The sequence below is a fragment of the Herpailurus yagouaroundi genome, unplaced genomic scaffold, assembly GCF_014898765.1.
Source record: "Herpailurus yagouaroundi ecotype Mexico unplaced genomic scaffold, PumYag 185, whole genome shotgun sequence".
NCBI classification, from domain to species: domain Eukaryota; kingdom Metazoa; phylum Chordata; class Mammalia; order Carnivora; family Felidae; genus Herpailurus; species Herpailurus yagouaroundi.
In genome coordinates this window covers 17,406,897-17,426,134 of record NW_024412416.1, presented here as the reverse complement: position 1 = coordinate 17,426,134, position 19,238 = coordinate 17,406,897, and the positions used below count along the sequence as shown (strand labels likewise).

The 19,238-nt window shown below is 45.2% G+C and overlaps 1 protein-coding gene across 2 annotated transcripts in view; it reads left to right on the top strand.

Annotated features, from left to right (window-relative positions):
- The window catches only part of IGF1R (insulin like growth factor 1 receptor), a 309,794-nt gene that overhangs the window by 131,432 nt on the left and 159,124 nt on the right, over positions 1-19,238 (top strand). The window contains exon 1 of one of the 2 annotated variants that reach the window (XM_040493772.1): positions 12,306-12,425. The exons of the other annotated variant lie outside the window; for it this stretch is intronic. Within the exon in view, the coding sequence (XP_040349706.1) occupies positions 12,359-12,425 (67 nt within the window). The 5' untranslated portion in view covers positions 12,306-12,358. Of the gene's footprint in view, positions 1-12,305; positions 12,426-19,238 lie in introns of those variants that run through there. 2 annotated transcript variants of the gene reach the window in all.

Genomic DNA, 19,238 nt, shown 5'->3' with positions numbered 1-19,238 from the left:
GCATTTTGTAGTTTTCAACATACGTGTCCTGTATATGTTTGTTGGAGTTAATACCTAAGTATTTAGTTTGTTGTTGTTGTTGTTGTTGTTGTTGTTCATTGCTAGTATATGAAGATACAACTTGTTGAACTCACTAGTTTTTTGGGATAATTTCTTAGGATTTAAAAAAATTTTTTTTTAAATGTTTATTTATTTTTGACAGAGACAGAGCTTGAGTGGGGGAGGGGCAGAGACAGGGGGACACAGAATCCAAAGCAGGTTCCAGGTTCCGAGCTGTCAGCATAGAGCCCGATGCGGGGCTCGAACCCACAAACTGTAAGATCATGACCTGAGCTGAGGTCGGATGCTCAACCGACTGAACCACCCAGGCGCCCTGAATTTCTCAGGATTTTATACATAAACAATGCCATCTGCAAATAAGGACAGTTTTATTTCTTTCTTTCCAATCTTTTTTTCCTTTTCTTGCCTTATTGCAGTAGCTGAATAAGTGCAGTGATAGGAAACTTTCTTGCCTTGTTCATGATGTTAAGAAGGGTTTCCATGTTTGTTTGTTTTTTTAACTTTAAGATGAAATGCAACCTTCTGTTTCTTAAAGATAAAGTGTAGTTCTGTTTCAAAACTTTTTCCTGTACTGGATAGTACCAACAACTGCCTTACTACCCTGTGATGGCATTTAATTTTAATCTAGTCTAAAGAAGTTCCTGTATGTTCAGGTGATGTAAACTCCTGTTGTTTTTATGAGGAACCACTTGGTGAATTTTGTGGAGCATACTGTTGCTATTTCCCCGAAAGTGCTTTTGTCACAAAGTCAGCTTATATAGGGGCACCTGGGTGGCTCAGTCAGTTAAGCGTCCGACTTCAGCTCAGGTCATGATCTCGTGGTCTGTGAGTTCAAGTCCCGCGTCGGGCTCTGTGCTGACAGCTCAGAGCCTGGAGCCTGCTTCAGATTCTGTGTCTCCCTCTCTCTCTGCCCCTCCCCTGCTCATGCTCTGTCTTTCTCTGCCTCAGAAATAAATAAAAACATTAAAAACAAAGTCAGCTTATATATATTTAAACCTCTCTCTCTCTCAAACTCCTGCCTTCCTCCTAAGATAGAAGTTATTTACATACTGTGTGCACATACACTTTATGATTGGTCTGTCACAAACAGTATGGCATTTAAATTCAGTTTTTAGGTATAAGAAGTTTTTCTCCACCTTGGGGACTAGTTTATACATGGTGCAGAGATCTGGCATTCTTCTCATTGCAGTAAACAGAAGAGACCTAGGGGAATCCTGCCCCATTTGGGAGAATAGAATATGTGACAATCTTTTTTTTTTTTTTTTTTTCCTTTTACTTCTAGAAAGAACAGTGTCAGGATGAGGTACCAACCTAGGTGATCAGAATTGGCCAAAATACTAATGATGTTGTTGAGCTTTTTACACTAGTTTCACTCATACTTAATCCCCTGCTGTAGTTCGGGGTCTAATGTATAGACATCCTTACCTGAGTTTTTATAATTCTAAACATTTACCATTTGAAACTGAAAGTTTATAATGTGTCTAGTTTTTTGATGACTTGGATTAAACTGAAAAGAATACACGCGCACGCACACACACGTGTGTGTGTGTGTGTGCGTGTGTGTGTGTGTGTGTGTGTGTTTGGAAAGGGGCAAGCAGTTAAACAGGGTAAGTAGTTCCTAGTTCCTGGTAGCTTGTAATTTTATGATTACAATCTTAAAACCCAGTTTTACAACTGAAATTTGCCTTGATTGGTTACTGTCTTCTGGTAATTAACCTCCAACTCATCAGCATGACATCTTGTTACAAGGAACTGAATCTAATTTTCTTATGTAAAGGCTGTTTTTGGAAACAGTACACTGTATATCTACTTTGTAGCAAGAATTGAATGTACCCAGGCAGGTACTTGCAGATTCTTTTTGAACTGTGAGTTTCTTCATCCTTCTTTCTGTCAGATGTTACAGTTTCCTATTCCACGGCAGCACATGAAAGTTGTGTGTGTGCCCTGAATTTGGGAACATCAGGTAATAGCACAACTAGAATATAGTCACAGATTTCAGTGCTAGGTAATCCAGAGTTCAAAATAATGTCCTTACAGGGAAAGGGTGGCAAATTGTGCATTTGGATACTAATTATAGGAGATGGTGTTAATCAGTCCTATAGGGGTTTGGGATCCAACAGACTTTGTAGCTCCAAGGGCTTTTACAGAGCTTGACTGGAGTCCTCGTCAGTACTACGGGAATAAATAAATGCCTTTCGAGGTATTTTGAGGATTGAATTAGATGATGTGAGTAAAGCAGTCTAGCCTGCTACGTTATACTATTAACGTTAATGTTCAGCAGCCTGTGTTGATCTCCCTTCTGCTGGCATGATCTGTGCCCCAGGCCGGAAGGGAAAGAGGCAGGAGATCTGACCATATGAGACGGCCAGTAATGGATCTTTATGGTAAATCTGGAATCTGGGCATTGGGTTTCCTTGAAATAAAGTGCACCTGTGTGACCAGTCGCTGGGCTGGGTGTACTGACGTGTGGGTTGGCTGCCTAATCTAATCATGGCTGGTTTTTCAATTTACCCTAGTTCTCTTACTCTTCGGTCACTGTGCATGGTCCAGGGTTGCCCCAGAAATCCCAAGCACTTGTAGGCCTCGGCAAGTACAGCCTCCTTAAGCAGGCATCCGAAGCATATTGCTGAGGTGTATGGATGAGTGTTAGATTTTTTAGCACGTGACCTAACTCGAGGTCTTGTTCATTGCAGCCCTGTCCAGGTAACACCAGTTTAAGGCAAGGAGAACAGAGCCAGGTGAGGGCATCTTGAAGGTGCAACATGGTTTCCTTGGCTCATCTGACAAGACTGAGAATAATTATCATTGTTGCAAATAGTTCTTACTCTGTGGTTTGTTAGCCATAGAGTTAAACATCTTTTTTATACCTCTCAACCTTTCTGAACAGATCTTGAAAGAAAGGTGCTCACTGAAGGGAAGCACCTTGGTCTTAGTGTGTGGGACCTGAGAACATGGGTGATCTCCATGGCGACTATTTTTTTTAAAATTTTTTTAATGTTTATTCATTTCTGAGAGACGGAGAGAGACAGAACATGAGTAGGGGAGGGTCAGAGAGAGAGGGAGACACAGAATCTGAAGTAGTCTCCAGGGTCTGAGCTGTCAGCAGAGAGCCCGACACAGAGCTCGAACTCACGGACCCTGAGATTATAACCTGAGCCAAAGTTGGATGCTTAACTGACTGAGCCACCCAGGTGCCCCTTTTTAATATGGTAAAAACAAACAAACAAACAAAAAAACACCCTCTCTCTTATTGGTGTTGGGGAAAAATAATCCAGATTTGTGTGTATATATCCACTCCTAGGGCCAGTTTAGAATGGTTTGGGGAAGGACGTTGTTCTCCGGCCAGGAACCAGGCCATTTCCCCGGTCACCAGATGATCAAGCAAGTGCCTGCACCATCGAAGGTCTGAGAGATGGGCCGTGAGAGTCACTTCTGAAATGTGACCCCTCTCCCTGCTTTTGTTGCCCTCCTAATCTTTTCCTAAGTCATGGAGAACTGATCCTGCCTGGAGCATTCCTTACCTTTCTCACCCACTTGAGGGTTGCTCAGAGCCTGGGTTCTGGATTGAAATGGCACTATTTCTGGTTGTTGATGACATTCCCTAAGCCTGCAGTGTGGTTTAAATATCCACAAGAGTGCCCGGGATCCGTCAGCACCCGTTAGTACGTGGTCATGAGACCTGGGGGTGGAGGGACCTGCGTAGGGTTTCCTTGTCCCAGCTCCTCGGCAAGGGGACTCCAGCTTGATGTGGATACACAGGTCTGTCTCCCATTTTCTGTCCTTTCCTTCATCTGTCTGGCTTGCGGAGCAGAATTAAGTCACTGTCCTCACCACTCCTTGCTGACCTGACATGGCTTGGGTAGAAAGTGCCCCCTTGGTGCTCCCAAATAAAACACCCTCAAACAAATGCAAATACTATTGCTCCCAAAACCACCCACCTCAAAATTGTGAAATTTTCAGGTTGACTAAATCCAAGAGAAGGTGAAGGAGTATGAGCAAATGCAAAATGGCTAGAAAGGTTTGCCTTTCACAATCCAAATTCAAAGCTTATATAGTTAAGTAGTCCCCCCCTCCCCACCGCCCACACACACCTTTAGTGGAACCCTTGAACCCTTAGAGGGTAGATATCAAATACACTCTATCTGTTGATCCTGAAAAAGATGACCACTCACCTTTACCCCAGGTACATCTGGTATGCTCAGCTCAGGAGGAAAGAATTAGAATACTCAGCTAGTACTCTCTGGTAAGGGCATATCTCTGCTTTTTGAATAGGCTCCATGTACTTTTTTGTACATGTGCCTGGAGGCCATTTGTGGTGCGAGAACATGTAATTTGATGAGGCCAGAAGGAGGCCAAAGAAAAACAGGAATGATTCTCAGGGCTGCATCTTTGTGAGGGACAGTGGGGTTCTCAGTTTGCACACTGGGCTTCATGACAGATTAGCCTCTGTATCCTCAGGTCACAGTCCGCTGATGGCTAGGGTATTTTTTTTCCTTCCGAGGTGTTTCCTTTTTGGTAATGGGATTGGTGATGGCTATACATTAGTGAAGAATGCTGGGGTGGCCTGCCCACACCCTTGCTACATCAAGGGGCTTTGTGCGGAACAAATGTTTGATTCCCCCTCCGAATGGACACATCTTAATCTGAAAGCATCAGATTGTATGCCACTTCCAAAATCAGAAAGGAACGTGCCCACCGGCGTGGATTCCGTGGCTGCTCTCCTCCCAGGGTTCAGAGGAATGTTGAGGACCTGGAAGATGTTAGATGCGGAGGCACAGGCATTTTTCCTGGAGGGACAGTCCCTGAGTCAGGAGCTGGGGCCAGTGAAAGGTCAGAGGGAAGTTCCATTGTCTTCCACATCATGGTCTCTCTTCCTGTTCTCTGGGCCCTGTCACACTCTACGTGCTTTTCCTCGGAGGTGCTAGTGTCTGCTTACACGTAATGTACGTCCTTTCCATTAAAGGGTTTCTCAGGTATTTATCTAACGCAGGTCTCCCTCTGCAGAGACATCTTCTCCCTGGTTGCATGTACCTAATGATGTCGGCTTTGCAGTTTGTGTAACTCTGCAAACCGTTTGTTTACCGCGCGGCCTCACCCGGGGCTCCCTGAGGATGCTCCCGTGGCAGGGAGCCCTGACAGCTTGGGGAGGGTGGGGAGGGACTGTCCGCTTCCCTGCACTCCGGTAGGTAGGCCATCCAGCTCTGGGTGGGGGCTGGACGGAAGCAGCCCCAGGAATCTTTGCAGAAGACTCATTTTCTCTCTCCCCCTTTCCCCTTTCCTGGCTTGATATCTCCAAGGTTCAGGGCAAGGCAGTAGGCTTCGTGTTTACGGTCTGTGGTTTCTTAGCAGTTACCACTAGCAGTTGAGTTGATTAAAGCAATTAAAGAATTTTTGTGCTCAGTAATCAGTTAAATATTATTTTTTTCTAGCTCTTAACTTAGAAATTAGTCTTACAGTGGCTCCTTGCTTGCTTGCTTGCTTTTTGCCTTCTACATTTCGGAAGGAAGACCGTGGCGGCGATCAAGGTGAACACGTGAGCTCCTAGCTTACTTTTTCCAGGTCACTTTCCTAGTCATTTACCTTTCTGTACAATGGAAAGACAAACAAGCAAACCCTTAAGGCTACCTCCGATCACGACTGCCAACTTTTTTCGTTGTGCGTAAGTAGTTATATTATTTCTAGGTTATGCCTTCTTTATTTATCTTTGAGAGAAAAAAAAACCCTCGCGCTGTTTACAAGAACGCATTGTTCTAAGCTGTACAATTGCGTCTGTGACGCTTTTTTCCACTTGGAACCATGGGGGTGATAAGGTCGATGTCGGGCTGGCCAGCCTTTTTTTTTTTTTTTTTTTTTAAGGCAGAAAACCATAATCTTAATTTATACCATGATCATTTTCATTATGTATATATAGTGTATTTCTCAGGAAACCAGATGTCACAATTCCAGATTCTGTGATTGACATCTCTTCCCCCCTTCCTCTGCCCACCACCTCCCTGCTCCTGACTTCTAGTCCTCTCCTTGGAGGAGGCCTTGTTCTCCCATTTGAATATTAACAATTCCATGCCTTACAAAGAAGGTGACATGTTTCTCAAATGTAATTTACATGCAACTGTGACTTTTGAAGTGGGCCTCTAAAATGATGCCATTGAACCTTTTCTGTGGAGGAGGGGCTTTACAAATTGGATGGTGATCTTACAGTTTAATAAAGAACAAATAAACCAGGCTCTACAGGGCATGTGTTCTTAAATCCTGTGACCAGGGTGGGTAACCCCCGGGCTCTTTCATGCCCTAGGAGTGTTGTCTGCTTTGTTGGGGGGGGGGGGGGGGAGGTGGTTCTGGAGGGAGATGGTCAGAGTAGGGGCTCCTGGGGCCCAGAGGAAAAAGAAAGTTCAGACACTGAAAATAGCCCCGATTTGCTTTGGGTATACTCCATCTGCCAACATTTAATATCTGTGACTTAGCCAGAGGGAATGCGTATTAACTGTTGAGTTTCTGTGGCTTGCGTTCTGAGACTTTGCCCCCTGAGGAGGCTCTGTGACAGAACAGGTGGCTGTGTTCCACCTGGGTTGGGGCAGGCGCTGGGACAGGTGACAGAAGCAGAAAGCTTCGGCAGTGCAGGGGGCATCGTGCCTGGTTGGGGTTCCAGGTGGCCCAGCAGATCTGGCATCTTGGAGCATCATGTGTGGTGCAGTGCTGTGGGCCTGAGTACCAGGGGGTGAAAAATATAAAGTGAAGGGGGCACGTGGGTGAGCTGTGTCCTTGCCTAGAAAGGTCATCAGTCCTTTTGTTTAAAAGAAGCATGAGAAGGAGCCTCAAGGATCATTTCTCCCTCTGTCCTTCAAGGTGACACCTCTCCATAGGGCCTTGACAGACCTGCACAGAAGGCATCCTGACACGGGAAGCATATCTGAGGAAGCTTGTCTCAAATCCATTTTGCACCTTGCAAAGGGGCCGTGGTGCAGGGGGTGGAACAGTGTGGCAGAGTCCAGAGACCTGGGAAGAAGGCTGGTCCTGGAGTCTAGAGCCTCTGGGCCTTGCTCTTTTCATCGGCCCAGCAAAGCCTCTAGTCTCCCTGGTCTCTTCCCCCTGTGACCTTTCTGTCTTGGACCATGAGGGCGTATATAAAAGCGGAGAAGCGTTAACTTCTTCCCCTTGCAGAGGTAAGGAGAAAAAACTATTTAGCAGCATTAAACCCAAATGTAAAAACTCCTACCATCATATAAAACCTATTTTTTTTTCATTCCTTGTTGAATTATGTAGTCAGGCTAATCAAATGATGGAGTTTTCACTTACTTCCCTAAGTATGTGTATTCAACTCACTTACTTTGTAACGCTTAAAAGCAGAAAAGGATATTGGTAAACATGAAGAAAAAGAATCATTTTCTTTTTTTTTTTTTTTTTTTTTTACAGCACCCCCCTGCCTTTTTTTAAAGTAGTCTCCACGCCCAGGTGGGGCTTGAATTCATGACCATGAGATTAAGAGTCATGTGCTCTACTGACTGAGCCAGTCAGACACCCCTTATTTTCTTTTTTTATATATTTTTAATGCTTATTTATTTTTGAGAGAGAGAGAGCGCGTGAACAGGGGAGGGGCAGAGAGAGAGGGAGACACAGAATCGGAAGCAGGCTCCAGGCTCTGAGCTGTCAACACAGAGCCTGACGTGGGGCTGGAACTCAAGAACCGTGAGATCATGACTTCAGCTGAAGTCGGATGCTTAACCAACTGAGCCACCCAGGCGCCCCTTCTTTTTTATATTTTTTGATGTCCCCTAGTCAGATAACTCTGCAGGCAAAGTAAAACCATTCCTCAGCCTTCATTAGACTGAAGCTTTTTCCAGAACTTTTGTGAAAGTTTGTAGCAGCAAGTTCACATTCAGATGGTTCAATGATGATGGGTTCTTGATTAGAAATTACTTAATGCCTAATGAACTGTTGACTAATAACGTTACAACACATTCTTTTAGCCCTTAAATCATATTCTTATGGTGCCAGGAAGGCCTTCTGGGTGTGGTTGCTTTTGTTATAAGCTGTTATGTTGTTTATCAAATGCAACAAATGTTACTCTGGTATCTCAAAAGACTTAAAGAAGCAACAACTAACTTGTTTTGTGTCTTTTCCTCTAACAATGTATTTTAATTCATTATTACTGACTATTAAACTTGCTAGGAGGTTTACTTTTTTTTAGTGTTAAATTTTACTCGTAAAAGCACGAAGCCAAGAAGATTAGTGAACTATTCAAACAGATTAACATCCCTGTCTGTGACCACCTACCGTGTGACCACTTGTGGTCTGAAACAGGACAGTTTTCCAACCCAAAGTCCTAGTATCACAGATGGACAAGATCCTTTTGCCATCTGATGAAAAGTAAAACGTATGGGTGAATCTTGGAAACAATATGCCAAGTGAAAGAAGCCAAGTCACAGAAGACCACATATTATATCTGATTCCATTTTAGTTTGTAAGTTGAAGAAAATGCCGTGTGACGGGGAAAGGCTGGGTGTATCTTAATAAACAGAATTATAGTGCTAGAATGAGTTAAAATTCACAGGCACATGCGATACGGTTAATGCTAATGCACAGTAATTTATTGTGTTGCATGGAAATGGTGCACAAAGAGAAGGTAGCATAGCACATTGCAGGTTCCTGCTATTTTACACAAACACAAATAGAAAGTTTCAGTGGGATAGTTTGGAGGGGGAGAAGCAGAAGAAGGAAAAGAGGGACGTTGGCAGAGTAGAAAATCTGCTCTAATACTCCCAGTACCTAATCTAGACTTAGATCCTCATCTAGCAGGGAGTGAAGTAATAAGGGTTGGTAGAGTGGCTCGGGGTTTAAGGTTACTTCGCCCCCCCCCCCCCATTCCCTTTCTGTAGAACACTTGAATCAGATTGCCTTCCTAACATTTAGGTTTAAGGTGCGAATGGCGGATGGCTCTCTTCTGTCAGCATCGGCCTCCCGCATTTATTTACTGATTCGAAAGAGTGTTTAATTGGCAGACTCCAAATGAGTATAAATGTATTGAAGGTAAAAATCTAAGCCTTCACATGGTAGCGGCTTAGTGTCAGGGAGAAGAGAAGGTGCCTGGTACCCACACAAATAACCCATCATTATATGAACTGAGCATTTATGAGATCTTGTCACATATCTTAGAGACAGGAGCATCCACAAGTGAGATTTCTGAGTGAGATTCAGTCTTTGGAAATATGGAAGACAAGTTGGCAAAACCTTTCTAATTTTAAAATGTGCATTTTAATTTGATGTCTGTTTGTTTGGAAAGAGGCTTTTAAAGCAAAAGCTATCAATGTGTGACCATTTTCATCAAAGGCTAAATTCTGGTGGGTAGATATTACCCAGGTTACCGTACCAAGATCATTATGGCTGGTGCAGATTATGGGCTCTTTCATATGTGTGTGTGTGTGTGTGTGTGTGTGTGTGTGTGTGTGTGTGTGTGTGTGTGTATTTTACACTATAACTCAGTCTTTTTTTTTTTAATCTCCTTTGGTGGAGACAGGTGCAAGGCCAAACTCCCAAGGCCCAAGTTTTAAACAGTCATTATTCCTCTTAGTGATTAGATATTTCCTTGAATTTACTTTTTCTTTCAAGAAAGGTTCTGAGTATTTTGTACTGATAGTCTGTGTCTAAACAAAAGAATTTTTTTCTTGTTCCATAAGAGTTGATATTTTGTCGGGGGTTGCTTCCTGTGAGAGTCCCAACACCGATCCAAGTTCAACAGGCTTTTGAACCGGATGTTTCTATGTGCTAAAACTCTGTAAACACGTGTAGCTTTGTCTACCATTGTATATCGCTGTATTGATTTTTTTTTCTTCCTGAAAAGCTCTAGCCTGTCTGTTCCATGCTGATACAAAGGCTGGCCTGTTCCCCAGGGCCACTGGAAGAGAACCTTCAGGGTGTGTGTGTGCTATTAGATATTATTGTTTGTGAAGTCACTCCAAACTCCCTTGCACTCCATCCTAAAATTCCATTAAGAGTTTAACGTTACGTGAAGTTTCTTTGTCAAAAAGAATAAATGTTTACTCAACAGATCCAGTTGTCAGTCACTGACAGATGTGAACATTAACACAGCAAAAACGTCTTCCTTTTAGGAGAGGAAGACGAGTACTTTAAAAAATCCTGTGTTGTCAATAAACGAATCCCATTTTAACAGCATTTTCAAACGTTTGTCATGAAAATGGAAGCCTTATAATGTTTCAGGGCTTATGGGAAGCCAGCTTATAGGAATCACAAGCTTCTGTTACTCTTACCACTATAGGAATAGGGCTGAGTTGTGATTTTCAAGTCACAGGCTCAAGTTACTCCCGATTTCGGCGGCCGTCACTACACGGTTCTTTTTAAAAAAGAAAAGAGACTGTAAACCAGTACTCCTCTATGCTAAAACATAAGAAGCTAGACTGTTGAAATGACAGTTTAGATGTTGTTGTTTTTGATGGAAATATTAGTAAATATGTCAGATTATCCGTCGCTAAATATTTAGAGCTTCGAATGCATCTTCTGATGCATAATATTTTATGAAGGAAATATCCCTGCCTCGAAACTCTTCCACTGCATTAACATCAGTCTACAATTTACATCCAGAGATCTGTAGGCAAAGGCTATATTTAAAAAAATTTTTTTAATGTTTCTTTATTTTTGAGAGAGAGAGTGAGAGACAGAGCATGAGCAGGGGAGGGGCAGAGAGGGAGGGGGACACAGAATCCGAAGCAGGTTCCAGGCTCTGAGCCATCAGCACATAGCCTGACGCAGGGCTCCAACTCATGAGCGGTTAGATCACGACCTGAGCCAAAGTCGGACGCTTAACCGACTGAGCCACCCAGGTGCCCCACAAAAGGCTACATTAAGAACTTTTATTTCAGCAAAGATGTAACTCTATCCTAATGAGGGAACACCCTTGAAATCTTTGGAACCCATAAGTCTGGAGTGTTCAGAAAAACGTGCATGTTTATTTTTTCGCTAGGATTTTAAATAGCTTCACTTCTGCGAAAGGTCATGAAAGGAAGGTGATTTCAGGTGTAAAAGTTTGGTTTCTGAACTGAGCGAGGTGCACAATGGTGAGTTAATTACCCAGTCTCAGTACTTAGGTAATGGCCATGACAAGCATCCTATGCATTCCCGTCCAGAAAGGAAAATGCTCTTGTGAAAATGCCAGTCTCCCCTGGGTTCAGCTTTGTAACCGAAAGACGTCGTTCAACAGCTGTGGGTTTATGAAATGTCACACACCGAATATTTCTCTCTGGCTTATTTAGAGAAACCAGCCTGGACTTCTGTAGTTTTGGATTCATGGACGTAGTTTTGGATTTTATTAGATGGCTCTCAGAGGTACTTTTCAGGTGGACATTGATTTCATGCCAGCTGTCTGAGATGATTTTCCCTAAAAATGGATGGGTATATAGGATACATTCTGTATCGGAGAGCAGATGTTATCTGCGGTGGTGCTCAGATTGATTATGTGTGAGGAGGGAAAGAGCAGAGATAGGAGGGCAAAGGCCATACCTCCCACACAGCTCTGTTAACAGCCTAATGGTTCTCCAGGATGGGCCGGTTACTGTTTTTATTTACAAAACGGTCTTGGAAATCAATCAGTAAACAGACCGGCTCCATTAGAGGCATTCTGATGTGTCTCTGAAAAGTTCCGTTTCCCAAGGAATGTTCTCCAACACACATACACAAACCCTGTCCTTCACATACAGTGACCACAGACTTCTCTACTAATATTTGCTATCATTTGTGACAAAATCAGTCATGGGTTTCACAATGGAATAATTTCAGAGCCCTTCATTTACAGTCGTCTGGGAGACCCTTAAAACACCAAGTGATCTTGGGGCGCCTGGGTGGCGCAGTCGGTTAAGCGTCCGACTTCAGCCAGGTCACGATCTCGCGGTCCGTGAGTTCGAGCCCCGCGTCAGGCTCTGGGCTGATGGCTCAGAGCCTGGAGCCTGTTTCCGATTCTGTGTCTCCCTCTCTCTCTGCCCCTCCCCCGTTCATGCTCTGTCTCTCTCTGTCCCAAAAATAAATAAACGTTGAAAAAAAAATTAAAAAAAAAAAAAACACCAAGTGATCTTGATTGACTACAAACTCTCATCAGGAGATGGTTTTAGTATGTCTTTGAAGCAAGACTCCCCCCTCCTCTTGACCCCTCACCACGTCAACCCTGAGTGTTCAACCTTGTTTTATAGACGTCAGTATACGACGTACTGTGTAATCTTTGACCTTCTCCCTTCCCTTCCAAGCCACGACCTGACTGTTTATATGTTCGTGTTGCTATCAGTTTGGACCAGAAGTCATGAATCTTTCCTTGACCTTAACCTCACTGTGGGTCAGCTTAAGGAAGAATCTGGATCTGCTGACGGGTAAGCACTAAATTATGTGAAAAGTAATAACACTTAACCCTCAAGTCCACAGATAAAGTAAGTGGGAAAAAAAACTGAATATGATAGCAGTTGTAAATTATTTAGGGAATAGCTATAAGGTAAGTTTATATTTAACCAAAGTTTAGAAAAGCAGGTGAAAGACAGTGGGAAGGGGAGGACTCATTGAAACTCCCTTTAACTCACGTACCGCCATATTTTTACTTTGTCCTCTAGGCTTGGTTAAATAATCGTGTATTTTACGTCTTAAAAAACATATGAACATATATTAGTAACTTAAATATTTAATGATATACAGATTATTATGTTAGCATTATGTGCTTCTTCAATTAATGAAGAAACTTTAAGAAGCACATTTTACATATGTTATTTCTTATAACCGTTTCTTCCAGATGGAACATGCCAGATATTTGGGGTAACCCCTTTCTTTGTATTGTCCACATTTTCTTCCTAAATAATACGAAGCACCTACTTAAATTACTTTTGGCAAATAAAATAACCAGCTCGGCATTGAGGTTTATAAGGTACTTCTGGAATATCTAAAATACTGAAGATACTGCACCTCTCAAGTTTGCTGCCCTGTGGACAGGCTGTGCTCCATTGGGTATCCCAGCAGCTGGATCAGTGCTCAGCACGGCCCTGCTCCATGAGCATGCCGAGCACAGAGGGAGGTGTCTCTGTCGAAGGAGAGTGGCCCACGGGAGACGTGAACTCTGTGACCAGACATCATGTTAGGTGCTGTGCTCGCAAGGGCGGGATCACCGAGTGTGCTGGCTGATTCGAGTAGACCTTTGTGACCCTCAGCGGGTCAGGAGTACTGTAAAGGTGCCTGGAGGAGAATGTGTGTATGGGGGGGGGGGGAGGTGGTTTTGCTTGGGATTTGATGTAAAAGCCCCAGCTGCTCACCTTTGGAAAAATTCCAGTCCTATCCAGAGAGTCACCTGCCAGGGATATTGCGGAAGCAGGACCTTGCTGGGCAAGCATTTCACTTCTTCAGTAAAAGCGTGCTGAATTTCTGACCTGTGCCAGGCACCCCTCTTCAGCTGAGAATCCTTGGGGGAACAGAAGGGACACAGATAGCGTGATCCTGCAATTTACATTGTAATGTGCACACTTTTGTCCATCAAATAGTATAACTTCTCTACTGTGTCTTCACTTCCGTGGTCTTAGCTGCTGGGATCTCATCACTGGTAACTGGTGATTTCAATCTGGATTTCCCCACTTATGTTCTAACATATGATCTTACTTACTTAATAATTAGGTCTTTTGTAGATTTTCTCTCTCTGTCTCCCCTTACCACCCCCAACCCCGGCCACACACACACACACACACACACACACACACACACATACACACACACACTGACGAGCATAACAAGGGCAGGTATCTTATCTTTCTTGTTTTCCTTATGATTGTCTCCTAAGCACCTAGACAGAGCGTCAGTTACCAAAGCTTCAGTAAATGTTTGCGGAATGTGTGTTCACACTGGATTTGTTTGAACACTCTCACTTACGAATCCTGTTGGAGTCCCGAGAGGGGACCTGTCTCTCAAAGCCACAGTCCTGGAGTGTCTTGGGTGGGTGAGTTTGCTTCCACTTTTTCTCTGGGGTGACTGAGATGGTCCCCCGCATTCTTCACAGCCCTGCCCCCTCCCCTGTGCTGGGGCAGAGCCGCTGTGCCCACAGTCACGATCTGTGGCTCCTGGCTTTCTCCACAGTCACGACAGCAGCACCATTAAGCATCACACCTGCTTTCTCAGTGGCCTTGAGGGTAGTTTTTCCTCTTCAGGGAAGTCACCTGATGTCCTTGCTGGGTAGGAAACACGTCCGAGGCTTCGGGAACTTGGCGCTGGCCCCCGGGCTGTGGTTATAGCCTGTTTTTGAGCGGCCGTCTCCCAGGCAGCTGTGATGACTGCTCTAAAGCCCGCTCAGGGAGAAGGGAAACCTGTCACCCTGTATTTGGACAGGTAGCACCACGCAGGGATCGTTGGCTGTGCAGAGTTGCGCATCTGTGGTGACAGATGTTGGGCTGTTATTTAGTAACTTAGATTTGTTTTCCTCTGTGCACAAGCCATCTCCAGAGCCTGAGTGCTTGCACCGGCCACCACAGAGAGCTGATCAGTAGGTGGGGTGTTTCCAGGTGCCCAGAGTGTTTCACTGAAACACTGGGGCAGGACAGAAAGAACCCTCTCCACCCCTCCCCTGGATCCGTGGCTGTTAGTTTTTAATGAATGTCAGTATATATACCACCATCCATTCAGAAAGATGGGTCAAGTGCATCGTTGACACTGTGGTAGCCACTGGGGGCACAGAGATGGACAAAGCCAGATCCCTACTTGGATAGAAGCATCCTAGTGACAGAACCAGACTGTAAACAAGCAAACAAGTAACGGCATCAGATAGCAATGGAAGAACTGGTTGGGGCGGAGGGGGGGGGGGCCGCTCGGGGGGGAGCAGGGACTTTGGGCCGGGCTCTTGGAGGAGGCATTTCTGAGAAGGGGACAGTTGCTCTGAGACCAAAGCCAGGAGAAGACATGGGTAGGGGTAGAAGACGAGCACGAGATGGAGGGGTGCCCAGGTGAGAAAGATCTTGGGGTTTGAGATCAAGGACATTTATTCACTCTACAAGTGTACTTACTGAGCAACTGCCCTGGGCCAAATGCCGGTGTGGGATAGAGTGGTGGGCAAAACAAGGTCTCTCCTTCATGGAACTTTTGTGAAAGTGGGGATGGCAGGCGGGGGTTGGGCTGTGCTGGGGCCAGAGTGCTCTTTTGCATGGGGTGCTCAGAAGAGGTCTCTAGTAGGATAGCACATGGTCAGAGACCTAAAAGAAGGGGCACAGGAAAGCAAGGAGGCCAGAGGGCCATGGTGCTGCAGCAGGTTAGTTGGGGCAAGGAGCCATGGTAAGGACCTTGGCTTTGACTCTGACAGGAGCTGACAGGGTTCTGAGCAGAGAAGGGACATGGGCCGTGATATGCCAGCTACTGAGTTAAGAATAGACGGTGGGACACAGACAGAAGTACAGAGACCGGTAGGAGGAGGCAGTGGCCACAGTCCACGGCAGAGAAGATGCATCTTAGACCAGGGCAGTGGCAAGAGATGGTCAGTGTGGAAGCACCAACAGGAGTGGCAGAGGCAGATTGGGATGGCCGGGAAGGGGGAAGAGACAGGTTGTGGGGCAAGGCAGAGGGCGGGCATAGCCAGATCACACAGACGGTGGAGCCACAGTGAGGAATTCGGATGCTGTTCTAGGTGTTAGAAACTCAATAGAGACTTGGGACAGGTGATGGCACGGCATGGTGACAATATTAGCAACAGCGGCTAACGTTTATTGAGCACTTTTTGTGGACCAGTCCTTATAACAGCCCTGCAAGGGCCAGTTTCGTTGTTATATACCCATTTTATAAAGGAGGAAACTGAGGGACATAGAGATTAGATAACTTGCCCAATATCACGCATTTGGTTTTGTCTAAACTTAATGAAACGATGTGTGTCCTGGGTATGTATTTTATTGTTCCTGTTGGGAAGTTACCACATCTTTGGGCAACCATACCCACACCTAAGGGGGTGAGGAGCATTTTGGTGATTAATAGGAAATGTTTGGGAGTGGGGCCAAAGATAACTGAGGTGTCACAATCTCACTAAATCTGTATCTATTCTGTGACTCACTCCCCTTTCCAGGGCCCCACAGAAATGATCATGGGTACATGGAAAGCATCATCATGGTCACAGAAAAAAATACACCGAAAACTTGTAAAGAACCACAGACCTGCATAGGAGCTCTCTGCATAGGAGCTCTCACACAATGGCCAGAAGGTCTGAGACAAGTTAGAAAAAAAAAAAAAAAAATCATTGTGGATTCTGGGCTGCAGCCACCAGAAGGTGTGGGTAATCTCTTTATAAAGCTTGGCATCATTTCTGTAAGACTTGTTTATTTTGCTCTGAGCCTGTTATCTTGACATTTTTGCCTTTGAAGAGGTTATAGAATTATTGTGATTTAATCACTGACCAAGTATTCCACAAGATTCATTTGCTATCTCCAAATTATTTTCTTGTTTTTTTGGCTGTCAGTCCCTGGGCGAAGGTTGGGGGAGGGGCCGCCTCAGGGGAGAGAACGTGGTAGAAATGAATGTTTACCTAAGGAGAGTACTGAGGGCTTCTATTACGGTTTCCAGGCGCCTGGCGGAGAGCGTGTAGGAACATGAACTCCTGCTCGCCAGCCCTGATGAGCAGGGTGGGATTATGGAGAGATGGTGGTGTTAATGCTAGCATTTTCTGGAAAGGTAGTGGACTCCCCAAGCCCCTTGCCCTGTGAGATTTTGAAGCCCTGTTTGTTTTGGGAGAGTTGAGAGGGGACCAGATCATAGCTCTAACCATCTTGCCTCTGGAGTAAATTTATATCTCAATTCACCAGAAGACAGCTCTGGTATGAGTGCAACAAGAATGGTTTTATTCCTTTCTTCCCTTCCTGCACTCTGTTCCTTTTTAATTCTTGCATTAAAACCATTCCTAGTAAATTAGAACCTGTTCTTGTGTTCAGACCTTGTTTTTAAGAAGGGTGTTGAGTCTAAAACAAGGGATCGCCTCTCATTTTTCATGGTGATGTCTGAGTTTCCTAAGGGATGGGTATTTGAGCAGGGCTGCTCCCTTTGCAAGAACCGCCCCCCCCCTCCCCGCCTGGGAGGTGGTAAGAGATGCTGTGCAAGGCGGGGAGCCATGCAAAAGGGATTAGACTTGAGGGGACTTTTGCTAACACACAGCATATTGATTGTCGATTTGTTTTGTTCAGAAATCTGGGAAGTAATATTGAATTAAAGTTGTGGGGCGCCTGGGTGGCTCAGTCGATTAAGCGTCTGACTTTGGCTCAGGTCATGATCTGATGGTCCATGAGTTCGAGCCCCGCATCAGGCTCTGTGCTGACAGCTAAGAGCCTGGAACGTATTTCAGCTTCTGTGTCTCCCTCTCTACCCCTCGCATGCTCACGCTGTCTGTCTGTCTCAAAAATAAATAAACATTTAAAAAAAAAAAAGAATTAAAGTTGTATCTTACCTCCTAAGGTTTCTAGCGTAGATGTAAAAACTTTGAGTATGGCAATACCAAATTAAACGTGGATGATCAAGAAATGCCACCCCTTTCTTTAGGAACTTGGTTGCCGCCACCCCGTTAATGTGGCAATCTATAGATACGCTGTTAGCCCCCGTTTTACCAACAAGGAAGAACCTTTGATTTTCACTTTTTATCATTTTTTTTTCTTAAATGATAGGGAAGTGCAAGATACCGAGTGTGACTAAGCAGATGGGAATTCCTTTAATAACACGCTGGGTGTGTTAGCATTAGAACGGCTGCTGACAGAGCCCTGCAAAATGCCCTCTGCCTGTTTGGGTAGCAGATCTGGAGACCAAGAGAAGCCGCAACATGACTTCCCAAGAGAAGGCCAACTCGGTGATAATATCCGAGGGATTCTCTTTGTCTCCATTGTATTCCCTCTGTCTTGGAAAATACAGACGTAAATCCAGTCCCGGTTGCTGCAGCTGCTGGGGCAAAGCAGGCTTTTTATGAATGAGGTCCAGGAGGGGGGAGGAGAGGGCTTGAGTTACACCAGCAGTTGGGTAATGCATTTCATTCACTCCCAGCCATCCAGCCCAGGCTTTATTTTAAAGGATATCGTTCATTTTCGGCGATTCACGTTAGACTGTTTTCCCCTGCGCAACTGGCGGTAAATTAGAACACTAAGCATGTGTGTGCATTAATTTTGTTTTTCTTTCAGTGTTTGAGTGTTTGCTCATTTAGTTGGGGGGAAATGGTAGGAGAGGTGAACTGAGAGAAGGGAAGAAATGGCTGTGTCATCCCTGGGAGACTTAGTTATGTGTCTGTCCCTGTGCCCCGCTATGAGTAGGCAGGTGGGGTCCCTCTGCCCCGTCTGGGAGCCATCCGAGTGTAGTGATGGGGTGACTTCTACCTGGGGTCTGCCCAGGTCTCCGTGTGCCAGCCCCCCTGTCCTGCTCCCATCCTGCTCCCAGTGGGTGGCTCTTTATTTGTGGCACTTGGAGCTCCATTGTTGTGGTACCAAAACCTGAATTGGAAGCTGTGTGGCCACCCTGCCCCCCCCTCCCCCCACTGCCACTGCTTCCTGCTGGGGGCAGATCGAAGAGGGCAGGCATTGTCTTGGGCATAAATGAAGTTCTATCAAAACAAACACCCAGAGAGGGGGGTGGCATGGGTTACAGCTGCCTGTGTGAGCCTGGACAGAGGGCCTCATTCCTCACAAAGAGCGCTTTAAGGGCTGGATCAGGCCTTTACTTGGTGACCATCCTGTGCACAGAGAGCAAACCACCCCGCACTTAATGCAAAGCAAACCCCAAACTAACTGACAGTCTATGCCACCCTTGAAATGATTCCCCAAATTGGAAATGCCAAGTGTATGTTCTTGAGCATATTTTGGGGGAAGAGAAATAGCCCTGAGGCCTCAGAGGTGTATGCAGAGGGTATAATTCTGTTTTAAAGCTGTGCTGTCAGTGAGGTTAAGCTCACTCTCCTCCAAGGTGGACCCTGAGAATAGACTCGGAGAGGACTAAACTGTTTGGTTCGGGGGGCGCCTGGGTGGCTCAGTCGGTTAAGCGTCCGACTTGGGCTCAGGTCATGATCTCACGGTTCATGGGTTCGAGCCCCTCATCAGGCTCTGTGCTGACAGCTCAGAGCCTGCGCCCTTTTTGGGATTCTGTGCCCCCCTCCCCCCCCCCCCCCCCCCCCCCTTGCGCTCTGTCTCTCTCTCTCCTTCAAAAACAAACATTGAAAA